This window comes from Triturus cristatus, chromosome 1_1 (assembly GCF_964204655.1).
Source record: "Triturus cristatus chromosome 1_1, aTriCri1.1, whole genome shotgun sequence".
NCBI classification, from domain to species: domain Eukaryota; kingdom Metazoa; phylum Chordata; class Amphibia; order Caudata; family Salamandridae; genus Triturus; species Triturus cristatus.
In genome coordinates, this window is record NC_140579.1 from 99,414,827 (window position 1) to 99,434,969 (window position 20,143).

Genomic DNA, 20,143 nt, shown 5'->3' on the forward strand with positions numbered 1-20,143 from the left:
AAACTAAATGTCACATCCACAATTGTCTCCGAACAACTATTTTGAAGAGTCATGGCGGGGTATCCCTGGACAATCTGTGACTCACAGCCTGCAAGACAATATCCAAGATAAGAAGGTGTGTCAGGCACTCATCAAAGGACAGGGAGAGAGAGAAAGAGAGAGAGAAAGAAAGAAAGAGAGAGTAAGAGAAAGACAGAACAAGGAGCGCAAGGCCAATCGGGCCCTTGGCTCATGCAAACAAGCCAACAGCTGCTTGTGTCTCAAAACCTGTGCACCCCAAATCACAGGCCTGGCATCAAAGTCAGTGCGAAGTCCACATCACATTCAAGACATACAAGCAGTAGTCAGATTCATATCAGGAATGAAAGCCCCTTTGTCTCAACACACAAGGCTGAAGGCCAACCGAACCCCCAACCTTGGTCCTGAATGCGGCTGGCACACCCTGTGTGAGATACCATGCCAGCCTCCGACGACTCCCACACCACGAAGTGCGCTAATGAAACACCAACGTGCCCACACCCCACACACACTTGTCCCTGCACAACCCACACCTGCAAGGGATGCCCTTGACACATAAGTTAAAAACTACCCATATGTCCAAACGTCGCACACATACGACTCATTGCCCAGAGCTGTGGCATATCGTCTACCGAACTTCCACCGGTCTGAGGAGTGCCGGTGCCACGAGCCCATCAAATGCAATGGCAGGCATTCCCGGGCACATGCACAACGCCTGTCACGTGGGACTGTACTGTGCACGAATGCTGCATCTGTTGGGATCCCTGCCAATGGCAGTGTTGCGAATCAGTTTCCGTCTGAGTTTCCGTCTTGCCTACGTCACCTGCCTCCAGCCCTAGTTCCACTGTCGATCATGCACATTCGAGTGGCCCATGGAGGTCTGCCTATCCAAGGCAACGGTAGCTGAATTGGACTGTGACATGACAGTGCGCCCCCTGTTGGCCCACAAACAGGAGTGTCACCGGGATAGCCGTGCATGGGATGCACTGGTCTTTGGCGTATGTGCTGGCAGTTGTGCATGGGAGATTGCACAACTGCTCATGTGCAGTGACCACATCGAGGCGTTCCCCTATTGGGCTGTGTTGCGGATTGGGGAAACGGCGTGGACTAAGCACATCTGCCAGGGCCAGTTAATGGATTGGCTCACCCTGGTGTTCCTTGAACCCGACAACGACGTACTATTGGAACACATTGCACATGAGGCTGCGCTGGCATTCAAGGACGCGTAACTACGTTCCTGCAGCCACATCGTATTGTCACCCAGAGCACAGATCCCAAAACCTTGTTGCATCGTGGACAATGCTCACATGTCCCACCACAACCGAGGACATGTCTGCCTTCGTCTGGACTCATGCATGTGCGTGGAACTACGCGTGTGTACACACACCTTGTGCAAGGTAATGCAGTTCCATTGTCGGAGCAGCACAGCGTCGTTTGACAACGTTACCAATTTAAACACACTGCTGGGGGGAGAGCACACACATGGCAACGTAGCACGACATGTGACCTTGTCAGACCCTTTCACCTGATCACTGTCAGCAGAGCAGACAGTCAGCGCAGTACGGTGGCAGAGCACTATGCAGACCCCATGGGCTGTATGTCGTGCCCCTCACACGGGGCAATGGGCAGACGCCAAACAACACATCACTCGTCCAGCAAGGTAAGGTGGGCTGAGACCACTGCCATCCGTAATGATTGGTGTTCAGCTCTGCCTCCCCATTTCCTGCACCTTGAAAGGTTCCCATGCTGCGTGTAAGTGTCTTAAGCATGTCCCTGCATGTTGTGGCTGTTGCTTTGTCCGCACTGACACGCACATGCCAATAAAGTCTGCGCAACTTCACTGGTATCTAACTGTGATGAGTGTTGATTAGATTGACCACTCGTGTGCCACAATGAGCATCGTCCCTACGCAGGGAGGGTCTGACTGACGCATGTACAATGGGGGTGGGTCCCTTTTGACAGCTCCACCTCTGGGAGCCAGACATTGTCTTGGGATAGTTGCTGGCAGACCTGTGCACTTACGTGTCTTCAGCAATGTGAGTATGGTGTCCAACCTCTGACCATGTGGAGCAATGTCATAAATCATGACAGAATGTGTCCTCACAGATGTGTGTGAGTAGGTATGCGACATGAAGTTCTGTTGTCACGTGATGTAGGACACCACTCCTGGCCTGCTACCGATTTAGTCATTCCTACACACAGCCCTATTCAATACGTGGACGCGTGCCTACGTTGGGGGGTTGTGAGATTGCTGTTAATGTGCAATGGGGACACAGTTATTACTCACCTCACAGTCATCCAATTGGCCATGTGTCTCAGGGATAGACATGTGCATAGATGTCAGTTACCACGGTGTACCTTCATGTGCAAACATTGTCCCTAGATCCAGCCATACTTCCATGCGTGATTGTACATAGTGAAGACACATCTGTGTGACTTAGAATGTTTTATTCACATTCTGGTGGTTGATGGAGCTGGGGCTGTACATGGCCATCCAAGCCCACATAACATGGAAGCCCAGTGGTGGGCCAACCAGAGTCCTTTGGGGATTGTACAGTGATTGGGAAGAGGGAGAGTGCAGTCCGCAGCAGGATTGCTGTGTAATTGTCAAGCAGTGTAGATGTGGCAGTCCATGTCCGGGTCCGGGTGGATGTCGCAGAGTATTCCGGGGGACAGTGGGAGGTGTTGTCCCAGGGCATGATGCATAGGGCTGAACCAGGCAGGGACAGGCCATCTGGCGGTGATGGATGCTACTACCTCCTTCCTCACACAGTAATTACCATCCACATCTTACTCCTCTGATACTTCTTCTGTGTCCGGTGTGTGTGGCGGTGTAATGGCTGCATAACTGGGTGCTACTGACACATCAGGGTGCGAAGGTGAAGGGGCTGCATCACTGGGTGCCACTGACACAATAGGGTGCAAGGGTGATGGGGCTGCATCACTGGGTGCCACTGACACATCAGGGGTCGGAGATGTGTGTGCCAAAGTTCCCGCTGCAGTTATCTGGGACTGGCTCAGTGGCAGCAATGGCAAGATGATGAACTGCAGGGCATGGAAGATCCCAGCTACATCTCGCTGGTGTTCAGACGTGACAGCCATACTTCCAGCCTGCATCTGCTCCATGGTCTCCATTGTCCTCTGCATCTGTGCCAACTCTGTGCTGTCATCGCTGGTGCCTGTCTGACTGGAGAGTTCCTGTATCCGAGTAATGGCCCCAGCGAAGTCAGCCAAGGATTGTCGGTGAGCATGGTGCGGACAGGGGGTGTCCGTGAGGGACTTACGTGGTCCCTGATGGGACTCAGACAACCATATATGGCCTTGAGTTTGGCTCCCACAAGCTCGAAACCCACCCGCAGCTGATCTGCCAACTCCACCTGGCAACCCAACACACAGCGTTGAAATTTCATGTATTGTTCGTGGGGGTCCTGGGAGACAGCCGTGGTTGTGTGTTTTTCCTGCTGTGTGGTGTGTGCAGGTGGGGGGGTCACCTCGAGGCAGCTGGCCTGCCCTGCTCCTGGGGGTGGGATGCGGAGGCTGTCCATTATCCTTTGAAGGGTGTCTTGACATATGTGCAGGTTGTCCTCTACATCATCAATGATGGGGTTTGTGGTCTGCTCTGCAGTAAGTGTTGATTGTCTCTCTGCAATGTTAAGGGGAGATGCAGGTTAACAGTGTGTTCCATGTATGTTGATGCTTTGCAGATGTTTACATACAGACTGCATGACAAGGCACATTGTGACTGTTTTGGTGGAGCTGGCTATTTGATGGCAGATAGTGGGATTTTCGACAACATGACGGATGTGTGGTAGTACCCGTACATTATCATCTCACAATGTCAGTCAATGTCAGATGTGAGTGGCCAGTTTCTACGCACAAGCGGAACCTGTTGTGTCCTCTGTCCTGTGGTGTAGGTGTTGCACTTTAAACCACATTGCCGTCATTGCTGATGTTCTGTGATTGCTATGTGTGTGTGATGCATTGTGGGGGAATTTCCCCTGCAGCTCGGATTTCGTGTACCCTTATCCCTTTGAGGCGGTGTGCCTTTGAATTCTGTGCTTTTCGGGGACGGAAATGTTTGCGACTTGGGTCATATGTGCTCTTGGACAGATTTTTTGGTCTTGTGCATTGTTCGTCTGCTGCGTGTATTGGAAGGCATGGGTTGTGGGTGCACGTGGATAAGTCAGAGTGTGACCTGCTCCTTTACGGATGTGATCCACACTGGGCCCCCTCCATGTCGAATCGTGCACCATGTCATGAATATTGGCTGCAGCCATGCTATTGGTCATGCAGTGTCACTTGCATAGTCAGTGTGGCTCACACAGCCACTGCTTTTCTGTATTCATCACATGTGCATGGCTGGGTTGTGTCGTTGGTTATTTGGAGGAGGCCAATATGTGCACATAGTGGACGGGGGCCTACTTGGTGTTCCTATGTGTGATGCAGTGTGCCAAGGGTATCAGGGACATGTTCCACAGTCATTGTGGGTGTGCAGTGTGCTACACATAATTGTGCATGTGTGCCATTGTGCCCATCTCCTCACGTCCCCATCCCTGGTGGTTACTCACCCTGTTGCTGTTGAGTCAGGTCATTTTGAGCTGTGTCCAGGCCCCCAACTCCTGCAACCGTCTCCACACTGATGACTGTGGCCACCATGTGCTCCAGCTCACCCAGCTGCTCCTGTGGTGCAGGAGGCCCACCTCCAGTCGACGTTGCTGCCTTCCTGTTGGTGGTGAACTTCTCCTTGGTTTGGCTGTGCACTTCATGCCAGCGCCTCTTGACCTCCTCCATTGACCTCCTCGACACTCCGACTGCATTGACGTTGGTGACGATGGACTGCCTTATTTCCGTTTGGGTTGCCAGTACCGCAGTGGAGGTGACGAACAGTTGTTGATGGTGTTCTATCAACTCTTTGATGATGATCCAGTCGTCCTGAGTTCTGAACCCAGTCTTCCTCTTCCTCTTCTCCTTCTCCTTGCCCTTCCCCGAACACGGGGTTGATGGCTGTTCGTCCGTGGGACTTGTGAGAAGGTGGCCTGATATATGCTGTCCACTAGTTCTAGTGGGAACCTTGTATCAGTCCAAACAACCCCTTATGGTGAATGGTTAAAGACAACCTTATATGAAATCTATCCTAGTGGTAGCTATGGAGAGCAGCCTTCAGGCTAAGTCTTGAAGGAATGTAAAGCAGCTTGTTTTACCAGTCTATAATCTCTTGAATGATCAAATGAAAAGACAACCACACAAGGTATATATTCAAAATATATGTATTTAAGGTTAAACACACCCCTCTAGTCTCTTTATGAGACTTGAGTTCGAAGTACTAAAGTTACAAGTGATTAAGCATCAGTAAAAGCACAAATACACGTTTGAGCCCTAGGGGCGTACCAAACCATATTCTAAAAAAGTGGTATAAGAACCACGACTGGAATAGGCACTAGGTCTATTGCCTCTAGAATCGCTGGGACCCCAAGGAACCACCCAAGGTAGGAACACAGAGGACCCACGGGAACTGTATGCAGTGTGGAAACACAACCGCGGGTTCCTATTACTTTCTATGGGGAATGTCGCAGTTGGAATTTTAAAGATTAGGGACACTTCTAATCGAGTCAGGACCAAACCCTCTTGGACTTAGGAAGGTCTAGGGATAGCACCCACGAATGTACCGGAGTACTCGCGTTACCTCACCCAGGGAAGCCGGGTGCATAGGTGTCTTTTGGTGTCGGGTCACGTCGTCGATTTCAATGGAAGTCTGCAAAGAACTGCTGCTGCCGTGAAGAGGAGAAGTGTCCGGAGAGATCGAAGCATGGATCTAGGATGTAAGGAACCTGAAAGCAGAGGGGACAGAGTCTGGGTCACTTGCCAGTGACCTAGGGCAGGATGGACCAATGCCCACAGATGTCGGGTGCTTCAGGTGAGTTGATGGGTATCTTGACCCTTCAGCCACGAGGTCCAGGAGGCGTCGATGAAGTCCACGAGCCGGATTCGAGCTGTCCCATGAAGTCTGCAACCGCGACATTCCCCATTGAAAGTAATAGGAACCCGCGGTTGTGTTTCCACACTGCATACAGTTCCCGTGGGTCCCCTGTGTTCCTACCTTGGGTGGTTCCTTGGGGTCCCAGCGAATCTAGAGGCAATAGGCCTAGTGCCTATTCCAGTCGTGGTTCTTATACCACTTTTTTAGTATATGGTTTGGTATGTCCCTAGGGCTCAAACGTGTATTTGTGCTTTTACTGATGCTTAATCACTTGTAACTTTAGTATTTCGAACTCCAGTCTGATAAAGAGACTAGAGGGGTGTTTTTAACCTTAAATACATATATTTTGAATATATACCTTGTGTGGTTGTCTTTTCATTTGATCATTCATAGAGATTATAGACTGGTAAAACAAGCTGCTTTACATTCCTTCAAGACTTAGCCTGAAGGCTGCTCTCCATAGCTACCACTAGGATAGTTTTCCTATAAGGTTGTCTTTAACCATTCACCATAAGGGGTTGTCTGGACTGATACAAGGTGCCCACTAGAACTAGTGGACAGCATATATCAGGCCACCTTCTCACATTGGTGTGCAGCTTGTGGGATTCCAGCTTGCTATTGTTTTACCAGATAATCTCAATTGAATTGATCAACTGAAAACCACTAAAGGTACCTGAGGTACATATAATATCAAGTTTAGCTAAAGTAAGTTCTACTGAACTTAGAGTTGTGTGTTAAGGGATAGCACACCCTTTCTACAACTCAAGAGAGTTTAGTAGGCCACACTAGTGTAGGTAGTGCAATACACCACACCACATTAGTAATGTCTAACCATCCAGGAACCACTGAGTCCCTACCTGGAACCAGTGATCTCCTTCGCTATAAGTATGAGGATCTCACCTTTGGTCAGCGTAGGTCCCTGTGTACAATTAGGAAGCTGAAGACAGGCAAAGGCCCATCCATCCAGCATCTCATAAAGATACTGAAACTGGATGATATCACAAGTCCTAGTGGGCCTGTGGATGGAGACAGTGTGGGTGGGCAGCACCTGAGGGTGGGTCCAGGGGTGGAAACTCGCCTGACCCTAACTCTAATGCTGACCAGACTGATGACAATGACCAGACTCTGATGGACACTGACCATTAGGATGAGGATGATGACAATAATGCCACTTCCTTCATTCCTCCTGGTAGGCGTGAAACAGGGTTAGAAAGGATAGATCTCTGTCAAGGGGATCTATTCAGTCTAACTCCTCTATTGGAACCTCTGTTTCTTCTCACAGAGGGAGGGAAACCTCCCAGGAGAGGAGAGAGAGCCTGCTGAATTGTGAGCAAGACAAGTTCAACCTCAGAAAGCAGCAGATGGCCTGAGATAGGGAAGCCCTGGAGTTCTACATAGCTAGTAAAAAGGAGGGACTAGAGTCCCTTGGTGGCAGCAATTTCCCTAGAGATAGGGAGAGATCTTATGACCATAGAAACCTAAGTAAGATTGTCCCTCCCTACCAGAGTGGGGATGACATCCACAAACGGATAACTGCTTTGGAGAGGGCCTGTAAAGTACAGAAGGTCCCTCAAGGTCAGTGGGCAGCAATCTTATGGCTCTCCTTTGCAGACAAATGTAGAGACAAGCTCCTCACTGTAAGAGAAGAGGATGCTGATGATTACAAAGTCTTGAAAAGTGCTCTGATAGATGGGTTTGGCCTAACCACTGAACAATACAGGTTAAAGTTCAGAGAAACCCAAAAGGCACAAAATCAGGACTGGGTTGACTTTGTTGACTGTGCTATGATTATGAGGGAGCAGAGCCTTAGTAATTGTCAAAACCAGCTTTTACACCAGTACCTGGTGGACTCTGATCTGACCTCTCCCCAAGAATTGGGAAAGAAGGCAGACAAATGGGTCAGAACCAGGGTGACCAGAAGAAAGATTCTACTAAGCCCCAAGAGAAAGGTGGGGACAAATCTAAAGATAAGTCCACTACAGGGCCCCAAAAGTCCTCTTCTGGGGGTAGGTCCCAAACTCCTTCCTCTCCTGAAAAGAAACCCTATTGCCATGTCTGTAAAAAGACAGGGCACTGGAAAACTGATCCCAGTTGCCCCAGGATTGGCAAAAATGTTCCTCCAACAAATACTATCATTCCTCCTGGTACTACTAGTAGTAATCCCCCAGGTGGTAGTATTGCACCCAAAAAGTTAGGTGCTTTTGCAAGTGGAACAGAGGTAGGCCCCAACTTAGGTAGGGCCTCCTCACCTGACTCCTCTGACTCTGATGGTGGCATGGGATTTGCCACTTTTACCATAGGTCCCAATGCATTGGGCAGGTACAGATTGGAGCCACTGATTAATGGTCAGAAAGCTGTGGCCTTCAGGGACACAGGAGCAGTGTCACCATGGTGACAGGGAAACTAGTCCCCACTCAGCAGCTTTTACATGAGTTTAACTACCAGGTGACCAACACTGATAGTGTCAGAACAGATCACCCCATGGCCATAGTCAATCTCAGCTGGGGAGGGGTCACAGGTCCAAAAATAGTGGCAGTGTCCCCAAACTTGCCTGTAGATTGCCTGATGGGCAATGATCTGTAAATTTCAACCTGGGCTGAAGTTGAACACCAAACTCATCTAAGAATGCTGGGCATCCCTGAAAGAGTTAGTGGGGCTGTGATGGCCACAGCCCAAACCCAGAAAATGTTTGGAGTGATGGAGCCTGAAATAATGGCCCACTCTCCTCCACAAGAGAGCACAAGGGTTGAAGAAAAGTCTTCTTCCCCCCAGACAATTGGTAAGGGTCAGACTCCTCAGGGAGCTGATCCTACCCCTTGTGAAGGAACTGCCCGAGAGGTAGTCAGGCCTGGCCTGGCAACACCCCTGATGGCAATGGAACCTTCCAATGTGGTACCCAGTCTGGAGCAGGTAACCTGCCCCTCTCTACCCTGCCTCAGTCTGCCCAGGGCTGTAGAGGTCAGGGAGGCCAGTGGACCCCCAAAGGGCCCCTGTCCAGAGGAACCCCCCATCAGCAGATTAGGGGCACCCAGTCTAGTAGCCCTAGCCAGGTGAAAGTTCCTCAACACACTGAGGGATCCCCATTACCATTGTGTAGGGACCTCCCCCAGCAAGACTCTGTTGGGCAAGAGCAAACATGGGACCCAAAGGTTCCAAACCTGCCCGGCCCCTCCAGTGTTCCAACCAAAGGGACCCAACCCCCAGCTGTGGGCAGCCAAAGGTTGACCCTTAGAGCAAAGTACAACTCAGTCATGGAAAGTAAGGCATCCATGGTGACAAGTGATCTGAGGCAGCTGGGGCCAACTTTATTAGGGCCTCACTTCTCTACTCAGACACCTCATCAGCCTTCTACTTTGCCAAAACACACCACAGGTAGTAATTCTCCATGGTGGAGATCCTCTAAAGCCCTTAGGGTGAGGAATAGCTCAGTGGACCATAAAACAGGGGGCAACTATGCTAGTGCAGGTGCTTCCTTATATGGCCACTTAGTCAATAAAGGCTCATCTGGCCAAGGTTAGCCTTATCTCCTTTCGTTTGGGGTGGGGGGGGGGGTTATGTAGGAAGGTGGAATGTGACTATATGGTTGCCCCCACTTTTTTCCTGGTGTTTTGCTGGTTTATGACTTAGTTGGACTGGGATCCTGCTATTCAGGGCCCCAGTCTATCTGCTTTCTCTGTAAAATGGTTTCCATGTACATTAGGTACATATCTAATTGGAATCTGGAGTGCCTTATAAGCCCCTAGTATATAGTATACAATGTACCTAGGGCATAGGTACTACAGAGGCCTACCAGGGGCTGCAGCATGTATTATGCCACCCCTGGGAAGCACTCCAAAATGAGACCACAGGTCTGCTACTGCAGCCTGGGTAAGGGTGTGCTTGCACCCCTTACTGTGGTATAGGGTACCTATATCACTACCTTATACAGACACATATAAACCTATAAGCCACTCCTATGGCAGGCCTTGACAATCCTGAAGGCAGAGTGCTTGGTTTTATGTGAGAGGGTGCCCAAGCATGAGCTGAGCCCCTCTGCAGCATTCGAAAATACTTCCTTATGGCTGTTCTGTGATACAGCCATACCATATACTCTTAAGTGCATTATAACCTCGCGGTAAATGCTAACTTTGGAATGGCTGCATCAAAACATGCCGACCTCCTCAGGACCTGTGGCTGTATGCCGATTTCATATGCATTGCTGACGACACTCAGCTCCTCTTCTCATTTAGTAAATCCACTCCCTTTGTTCAGGGAAGACGGAGATTATGCTTTGCAGAGAGGCATCTTTGCTGTGGACACCAGACTGGTGGCCAGTAGCCCTTGGCACCCCCCCCCCCCTTGTTAAAATCCTGGGCATTCGCCTAGACCGGGCCTTGACCATGAAGGAGCATGCCGCTTATACTGCTGGCTCCTGCTTCTACGTGCTGGGTTTGTTACGGCAAGTTTTTCTTTTCCTCCCAGATTCCACTCGCAAATCCCTCATTCAGACAATGGTAGTAAGCCGCTTAGACTACTGCAACGCTTTCCTGGTCTCGGCCAATGAGTCCTCACTGAGCAGATTGCAGGTGGTTTAGAACACCGCAGCGCGCCTTGTCTCGAATGCCCCCCGAAAACTGCCTCCTTCCTCTCCTTCAACAGCTTCATTGGCATCCAGTGCGCAAGCGGGTTAAATTCAACACTGCTGCACCGTCCACAAGGCCTTGAATAACAACGGCCCCCTCTACATCGCCGAGAAACGTAATCATGTCCCTTCTAGGACCCTCCGGTCAGGAACCAAATCGCTTCTCTTGGTCCCACGGATCAGGAAATCAAGGTTAGGTGGGAAATCCTTCTCCTCCCTTGCTCCCCTTTATTGGAACCAGCTCCCCATTTACCCGAGACAATGTCCTGACTTACTCCGATTTAGAAAGCTTCTTAAGACTGCTCTGTTCTGATAATGCTCGTCAGCCTGTCCAACAGCAAGGTCCGAAGCGCAGAGATACCCCTTTGGGGGTGATTCAGGCGCTATATAAAACCCATAAATAAATAAATAAATAAATGTGAGGTGTGAAATTACCGCATCTGAATTTCCGATACACTTAGCATGAATGTCCAAGGGGAAGAATGATTTAAAGAAAGGAAATGCGGCAGCGTGTGTACAGAATAGAGATAAGTAGAAATCTAGAAAAATCTAGAAAAGACAGTTTAGAGACAAATCAAGTAACTGTACCCTGACATGAGTGCACATTACCACTGAATGCCATACAATACCATACCATACCGCCATCCCATTCCATCCATTACCACCATACCAAACCATCCCATATGATACCATAATTTCACCCTATAGTACACCACACCATACATACCATCATAACACACCATACATACCATCATAACATTCCACGCCATACCAGTCCATACCATCCCATCCAACCCCATCCCACCATAACATCCCATAACATACCATACCATTTTGTAGCATACCACACCATACCATAGCATACCACACCACACCATAGCAAAGCCCACCATACCATAGTATACCATTCCACACTGGGAAACCTCCTTTACAACGCAGTCATTACATCGCACTACCTTTACATGGCAGTCATTACATCGCAACATCCTTTACATCGCATGTCATTACAAAGCAGCCATTACATCGCATGTCACTACAACGCAGGCATTACAACGCATGTCACTACAACGCAGGCATTACATCGCAAGTCATTACAATGCATACCATTACAACGCATAGTACCCTTACACTATCCAACACTTACCCAACTGTTGCACTCACTGCAGTTAGAATAGTAATTATTACCCCTATTTTATCCAACACTTACCTTAAATGCGATGTAATGGTATGCATTGTAATGGTATGCGTTGTAAAGGTATAATGTGATGTAATGTTATGTGTTGTAAAGGTAGTTTCTGAAAATGCGATGTAATGGCATGTAATGTAAAAGAATGCGTTGTAAAAGATGTTGCGATGTAAAAACTAGGTTGTAAAGTCATGCGTTGTAAATGTAAGCGTTGTAACGTCATACATTCTACCACACCATACCATAGCCCACCACACCATACCATAGCACACCACACCATACCATAGCACACCACACCTTACCATAGCATACCATACCATAGCACACAATACCACACCATACCATAGCACACCACACCTTACCATAGCATACCACACCATACCATACCATAGCACACCATACCACACCATACCATAGCACACCACACCTTACCATAGCATTTCTTACCACACCACACCATACCACACCTTACCATAGCATACCACACCACACCATATCGTTTTCATGAACAGTAATATTCAGAGCTAATCATCGCAATGATATTTACCTTTATAACTCTTCACCACCACCTCTGGGCTCTGAATCTTCACATTATTACATCTGTAATAACAAACATTATCTTTGTATTAAAGAGCAATGACAGCTACAGGAACAAAGGATGAACATCACACAAGACCTGTATTTGAAATAAGATTGAGTATTAAGAGCAGCGCATGCGGACTAGAGCTCAGTGTGAGTTACTGTTCATAAACTACAGTCAAAGCTCTAACGATATCCAAAAGTACCTTTAACATGACAGGATGTGGGTGTTCTAAGGCAGATAGCTCAGTGAGACCAGCGTGTTTTATGTGATGCTATGAAGTGCTTCAGCGTGGGTCTTCTAGGAGCGGCAGTTGCCCAGTGAGAGGGGAGTTGAGTAACAGGTCCCGCTTCGTCCTTGGGGGCTACTTGACTCTTGAGCTGCCGCCGCCCCAGGAGGGGCCGAGCCCGTTGTTGTGCCCTGTGTTGCTGCTGTGGTGGGGAAGGTCGCTACACGGGACTCCAGTTACCAGGAGTCCGTGCGTGCCATCAGTTGTGTTGCGTCCCCCCACCCACCAACAAACACTACTTTACAGCTCGCGGAACCGGCTGGCGCGGGTCCCGCTTCGTCCTTGGGGGCTACTTGACTCTTGAGCGGCCGCCGCCCCAGGAGGGGCCGAGCCCGTTGTTGTGCCCTGTGTTGCTGCTGTGGTGGGGAAGGTCGCTACACGGGACTCCAGTTACCAGGAGTCCGTGCGTGCCATCAGCTGTGTTGCGTCCCGCCCACCCGCCAACAAACACTACTTTACAGCTCGCGGAACCCGCTGGCGCGGGTCCCGCTTCGTCCTTGGGGGCCACTTGACTCTTGAGCTGCCGCCGCCCCAGGAGGGGCCGAGCCCGTTGTTGTGCCCTGTGTTGCTGCTGTGGTGGGGAAGGTCACTACACGGGTCTCCAGTTACCAGGAATCCGTGCGTGCCATCAGCTGTGTTGCGTCCCGCCCACCCGGCAACAAACACTACTTTAAAGCTCGCGGAATCCGCTGGCGCGGGTCCCGCTTCGTCCTTGGGGGCTACTTGACTCTTGAGCTGCCGCCGCCCCAGAAGGTGCCGAGCCCATTGTTGTGCCCTGTGTTGCTGCTGTGGTGGGGAATGTCGCTACACGGGACTCCAGTTACCAGGAGTCCGTGCGTGCCGTCAGCTGTGTTGCGTCCCGCCCACCCGCCTATTGGTTAACGCCCCCTTAATATACCATCGCTAACCGCTGCGCGGGACGCGTGCGGGACGTACCGGACGAAGCCCGGACAAAGGGCGGACAGTCTGTGACAGTCCGGGACAGGAGGGGGCAGGAGGAGGCTGGGCTGGGCCTAGGATTTTCCGTGTCGATTCAAGGCGTTCGATCACCCAGGTCACCTTTATAAGTTTGTATCACCTCCCATTGTGTTGTTAATATCTGTGACAGTCAGTGGAAAGCCAATAGCAAAAGAGGGCAAGTGGAATTGGGTTATACGCTACTGTATGGTCTTCTGTTATTCTCTAAGGTGTTTTGATTGTGTTCACAATGTCCAAAGTGAAAAATGTACCAGCGACAGCCACCTTGGACAATTATTTGGTCAAGATGGTGGATAAAATTAACCAGGAACGACGAAAGTCCCTGGGGCGGGCGGGGTCCCATGACTCAACCACCTCCTTACCTATTCCATCTATCCCCCTGTCTATCCCCCACCAGGATGTGATCATCAACCCTAATCACTTGGATAGTTCTATCTCAGCGGAGCTTTTAGACCAAGTCCGCTCCAATAGTTTAACACCTGGGGACCTTATAGACACAGAACCTAGTCAGGCTGCCCTTCTAGATCCACCGATACAATGCCCGACGGCCCCGAGATCTCAGAGAGTATTGCGTTCATGTAGGAATAATAATAAGAACGTTCCACTAAAACGGGGGGGGGGGGAGTCGATCAAACAAGAGAGTGGATCCCCCACTAACCAGTGCTGTCCGTGACCATAAATTAACACCGGACAGCACCTCGGTCATTATAGACAGTAAGCAATTCGACCTCTTAATTAGTACTATTGACGCTAAGCTTGACCTGATCGTCAAACCTTTACTGATCAAGCTTGATACGGTAGCCGCCGAAGTAGTCAGACTGGGAGGTCTGTTGGAATCATATATTAATACCAGCATAGGCCCCCAAGACAAGGATAAGGATCTTGGAGGCAGTAATGTAACCACTAAGATCCCTTGTGAGGTTACTCTAACGGCCATGTCTAAAGCCCCCAAGCCTTCCTCCGGGGACCATAGTGAGAAGGTATATATTGTATCTAACCCCCCACAGACAATAGCTCGAACTTCTTTATCTAATTCCCCCAATTTAGGCTCTGGGACTCAGGTGGGCTATAGCACAGGGAAAGCCAAAAGTCACGCTATCCCACAGCTTGATTTACCACCAGACTGTGCACCTTTTGTGGCAGTCTTAACGAATGTCCCTCCAGCTAGAGGGTACGGACACAATAACACATACAGAGAATCTCATGCCTCATTGAAGAATAAGACCGTGGATTGGCTTCATCGGGAGTGTGGCTTCCCAGTAGCTTTAGCAGATGAGATTCTAAGCACGAGAAGAACTAATTGGATAGGTAGCTCACGCAAGAATTGTGAGGGCGATTGCATTGTTGTTAATTTTAGAAATCCACAACTCGCCTCCACTGTTTTGCTAAGAGCTACTTCACTCCCCTATCGAGATCAAGGGATTTCTCTTCGTCCCCTAGGTTATTTTTATAGGCACTTATATAACTAGCCTAATGTTGACCGTACCATGACAGGGGACAGAGATTTGAACCTGTATACTGGCTTTAATGTTGTCACGTCTAATAGATTCCAGTCTCTGAGCGGGCTTGACTCCAATGATTGACTGGAATCTTTTTTGACGAAGTCAGGGGATGCAGCTGTTTTATTAGGAGGTGGGGGGAGGGGGGGGTGATGAAATATTGGGGGATCCAAACACTGTGGGACCAAGCGGTAACTGTATTTCCACAGCCAATACCAATAATGATACCAGATGCTGTGAAGATGGGAGGTTGATCTCTGATGGCCGGGGTGGGGATTTTTCCCCCAAGAACGTACCTCAAGGTCATAGCAGTCTAATATCCTTGACCAACACGTCCATTAAAAGTTTTAACCCCCGGATATGTTCAATTGCTAGTTGGAACGTTGCGGGTCTCTTATCAAAGGATGCCTGCCTGGGTTGGCTGGAGTTCATTAACGCTTTTAACATAATCTGTTTTCAAGAGACATGGTGTGAGGACCCGATCAATTACAATGGTTTTGCTTCATATCAATTACCAGCTGTGGCCTCCCCTTCGGGCAGGGCAAAGGGTGGGCTCCTGGTTTTGATTTCTGTGAAAGTTCCTATTATTGTTAAAAAAACAAGTACTGGTTGGGGTCCATTCTCAGATTTTATGGCTTTATCAGGAGCAAGGTAGAAACATTCTTTTAATTAATTTTTATAACAATATATTTGACAGCACTAGGCACCAGGTAGTGTTTGCTCTTGAGACCGCTTTGGCTGATTTTATAATGGAGTTTGATATTGATTTCGATTTCATTTAGGTGGGGGATTTTAACACTGCGGTGTGTTCCCTCTACACCCAAAGGGTTTGTGGATTTAATAACCATTTTGGGGATGCTGATCTTCATTTCCCCCATAACATCTATGGGGACTCATTGAATAAAATCGTGACCACTTATGACCTGGAAATTCTGGTTAATGCGAAAAATAATTCAGGAGAAACCATTCCCACGTTCACGGGAAGGAATGCAAACACTGTAATAGATTTTATTTGCATATCCTCTAGTCTTAGCCCGTGGTGTATGACCCCAGTGGTCGTGGATAATTTGCTTAGTGATCACAATTGTATCACTATTGAGGCCATAATTTGGAAGGTGAAGCACGGTCCTAAAATTTGTACCATTGCTAATATTGAGCCGCACCGACCGAACAGAACCAGAATTAGATGGAAAGGGGATAAAGTGGATATTATGTCAAATTCCATTGTCAAAAGCTGTTTAACAGAAATCACTACCATTTTAGAGTGTGAGGAGGTTACCGATGAAATTGTTTGTAATTTTATTAACATCAATCTCATTATAGATAATAAATTTACCAAAATTGGCAAGGGCAAGATACCTCAACAAAAGGGATGGTTTGACCACGCTAGTACTGTCGCCCTCAAGGGACTCAAAGCAGCATTGGCAGCCAAGCAAAGAGACAACAGTGTGGTTAGAGAGCTTAGAGCCACCTATCAGGCTGCAGTCAAACGTAGGAAGACCGAATTAAGGCAAGAGGCCTGGGACAAATTAGACCAGGTAGCCGCAACTTCGGATTCCTCTTTATTCTGGGCCACAGTTAATTGTGCGTTTTTAAAGGACGACAAGATGCCCGAACTGACGGCTAATGTCAGTGAGGAAAACTGGGTTACCCACTTCTCTGCAATTTTTGATTCAGATAGATCTAGAGGTGTGCATGAGGATGGGTGGCCTATCGTTCCTCTGGACATTTCCATCGTTGAGGTGCAGGGAAGTATTACCTCCAGCAATGGTGGGAAGGCCCAGGGGCCCGATGGGGTGCCGATCGATCTGTATAAATTAGTCCCGGAATTGTGGGGCCCGTTGCTAACAAACGTCTTCAACGCTGCTGTATGTAATGGTGTTCCACCTACGTGGGAGGAATCCATTATCATCCCTATATATAAGAAGGGAGACAGGGAGGATGTGAAGAATTATCACCCAATCTCCCTCCTTGATTCGTCAGTGAAAATTATGAGCCGGGTGCTCTTGGTCAGGTTGGAAGAATGGGCTGATTCTAAAAGCATTCTGGCCAATTGCCAATATGGCTTTAGGAAGGGACGAGGGACCATTGATCAATGTCTTAACCTTGAACTTTTAATCTGGAAATACACAAATGCTAAGAATGGCTCTCTTTTTCTCTGCTTCGCAGATTTGAGCAGTGCTTTCGATATGGTGGACCATAGCATTTTATGGGCTAAACTGCTTGAAATGAGGGCCCCCAAGAGCATTGTCTATTTCCTGGCCCGACTTTATGCCAATTTAAGTTCCAGTGTTCGTTTTGGTCCGGGCGGGGAGCGCACCCCAAAGTTTAAGATTAGGTGTGGCATAAGACAAGGGTGCGTTCTTGCCCCCCTACTTTTTACTCTTTTTATCAACGAAGTTGATTCTGTATTAAAGACGGTTGCGGCAGATGGTGAACAACCTTTACAACGCAACTTTTACACCGCACTACCATTACAACGAAACTATTACAACGCGAAATCTGTTACAACGCATGCCATTACAACGCATGACATTACAACGAAATGCACTAGATGGCGTGCTAACATTAGAAATAGTGTAGTTTTACTATCCAAACACCTTCCCTACTGCAACGTGGACTGGAGTTAGAATAGTAAATTATACATTTCTAATGTCAGCACTCCATCTAGTGTACGTCGTTGTAAAAGCATGCGTTGTAAAGGCTGGCGTTGTAACAGATCTTGCGGTGTAAAAAATGCGTTGTAACGGCATGCGGTGTAAAAGCATGCGTTGTAACGTCATACATCCCGGCAGATACCCCAAAAATCAATGATTTTAACGTCCCTGTATTACTTTACGCGGACGATGCCGTGATCTTGTCTAGGACCCCTATAGGCCTTCAACGCCTGATGGACAGATTTTCACTGTTCATCAAGGAGAGAAAGTTGTTGATCAACAAATCCAAAACGTACATCATGGAATGTGGCTTGGGGCGTAAAAAACCCCACTCCTATTTTATTGACGGGCATAAGGTGCAAACAGTGGACTCCTTTAACTATCTTGGCATCACCTTTACCAAGAATTGTAGCTGGACTGGCGAGATTACATATGTCCGGGCCAAGATGGCGAAATGTGCCCACGGGGTGTTCAAGTTTGCTACCAAAATAGGGGACAAACGGATTACAGACATGTTAAAAATATATCAAATGAGATGTCTTTCAATTGCCCTCTACGGTGCTGGGGTTTGGGGTCACGCCACGGCAGGGAGCCTTCAAGTGGAGGAAAATCTCTTTTTAAAGAGACTTTTGTGTCTGCCCAAATCTGCATCCAACGATCTGGTGCACAGAGAGCTTGGTATTCAACATCTTTCAGACCTGATTACCCTAAGACCATTAATGTTGTGGCGTGCTATCAGGTCGAAGGAAGAGACCTCCTTAAATAGAGCCATCATTAGAGACTGTTTTTCTACTGATGATCATATGAAGATTCCCTGGATCAAATTTGTTGTTAACAGTTTTTTAGAGATCTATGGCTTTGAAAGGACAGTTATGCTGCTTCTAGCCTGTCCAAAGATGAGATGAAGTCTGCTTTCGCGAGCTACAAGTCAGAGAGGCGGGGGAGGGATAGCTGTCATCTTACTACATGTATGCTCAACGGGAGATATTGTGAGAATGTGGGTTATCAACCGTATCTGAGCTATGTTACCAGAGCCTCCCATCAGGTTTGGGATTGTGCACCATTTGGTGGCCTTCCCTTGTATTAAAAAACATCCGATTGGTCCATGTCCATGCGATAGTACCTCAGTACAAAGCACAATGCACTTTCTATTGCTGTGTAAACTCTATGGTAACCTCCGTTTAGCCTTTTTAAAACCCATTTTTAAGAAGTATGGTACCAGAAATGTTCATGATTCTATGAAGTTGTTTTTTAACCCGTACCCTGATGTACCTTTTTTCACTGCTACCTTTCTTCTTCAAGCTGTTAAAGCAAGGACCAGCATGATCTTTTAATTGTATTTTTAATCTTGTATTTTGTACTGTATTTTTAACAATGGTCTTTTTATGATGTTGCTTTTGTAGTGAAAATGTATGTGCTTTTATGGACTTTGTGTTTAAGCTTCGAATAAAGCCTTATGAAATGAATGAGTAACAGGTTACATATGCTCCTGGTGGGGTCTCGTGTATACACTTAATGAATACCTTCCTACCTGAGGTCCACGTGAATTCCTGACAGCACCCACAACACAACATTGTCACATCCAATCTCTGCCAGTGTAAACCTTGTCACCATTCTCTACAACTAAGATATTGAAGAGCCTTAGTGGGATATATAAGGAAGATATGAACCCAGACCGCATAGTAATGAAAAACTGGTTGCAAAACAAAAACGCCCACGTCGTATGGAACAGCAGATTTTAGGCCGTATCGGAAGGATCACAGAAGGAGAGATAAGGGAACAGGTTAAGAGGCTCAGTAAAGGGAAAGCGGCAAGCCCCGGCGGGATCACAGAGGGAGAGATAAGGGAACAGGTGCGGAGGCTCAGTAAAGGGAAAGCAGCAGGACCATACGGGATCACAGAGGGAGAGATAAAGGAACAGGTTAGGAGGTCAGTAAAGGGATAGCAGCAGGCCCAGACAGGATCACAAAGGGAGAGATAAGGGAACAGGTGCGGAGGCTCAGTAAAGGGAAAGCAGCAGGCCCAGGCGGGATCACAGATGGAGAGATAAGGGAACAGGTTTGGAGGCTCAGTAAAGGGAAATCAGCAGGCCCAGACGGGATCACAGAGGGAGAGATAAGGGAACAGGTTTGGAGGCTCAGTAAAGGTAAAACAGCAGGCCCAGACGGGATCACAGAGGAAGAGATAATGGAACAGATTAGGAGGCTCAGTAAAGGTAAAGCAGCAGGCCCAGACGGGATCACAGAGTGAGAGATAAGGGAACAGGTTAGGAGGCTCAGTAAAGGGAAAGAAGCAGGCGCAGACGGGATCAGAGAGGGAGAGATAAGGAACAGGTGCG

The 20,143-nt window shown here is 48.3% G+C and overlaps 1 protein-coding gene across 2 annotated transcripts in view; it reads right to left on the bottom strand.

The window, feature by feature from the left end:
* LOC146869622 (E3 ubiquitin-protein ligase TRIM39-like) overlaps positions 1–20,143 on the bottom strand; it is a 111,197-nt gene that overhangs the window by 23,772 nt on the left and 67,282 nt on the right. The window contains exons 5-6 of one of the 2 annotated variants that reach the window (XM_085608698.1): positions 12,350–12,402; positions 2,450–3,661 (exon numbers count right to left, since the gene is read on the bottom strand). In XM_085608698.1, coding sequence (XP_085464824.1) covers positions 3,087–3,661; positions 12,350–12,402 — 628 coding nt within the window. In that variant the 3' untranslated portion in view covers positions 2,450–3,086. Of the gene's footprint in view, positions 1–2,449; positions 3,662–12,349; positions 12,403–20,143 lie in introns of those variants that run through there. The other variant, XM_085608707.1, reaches the window with a different exon arrangement.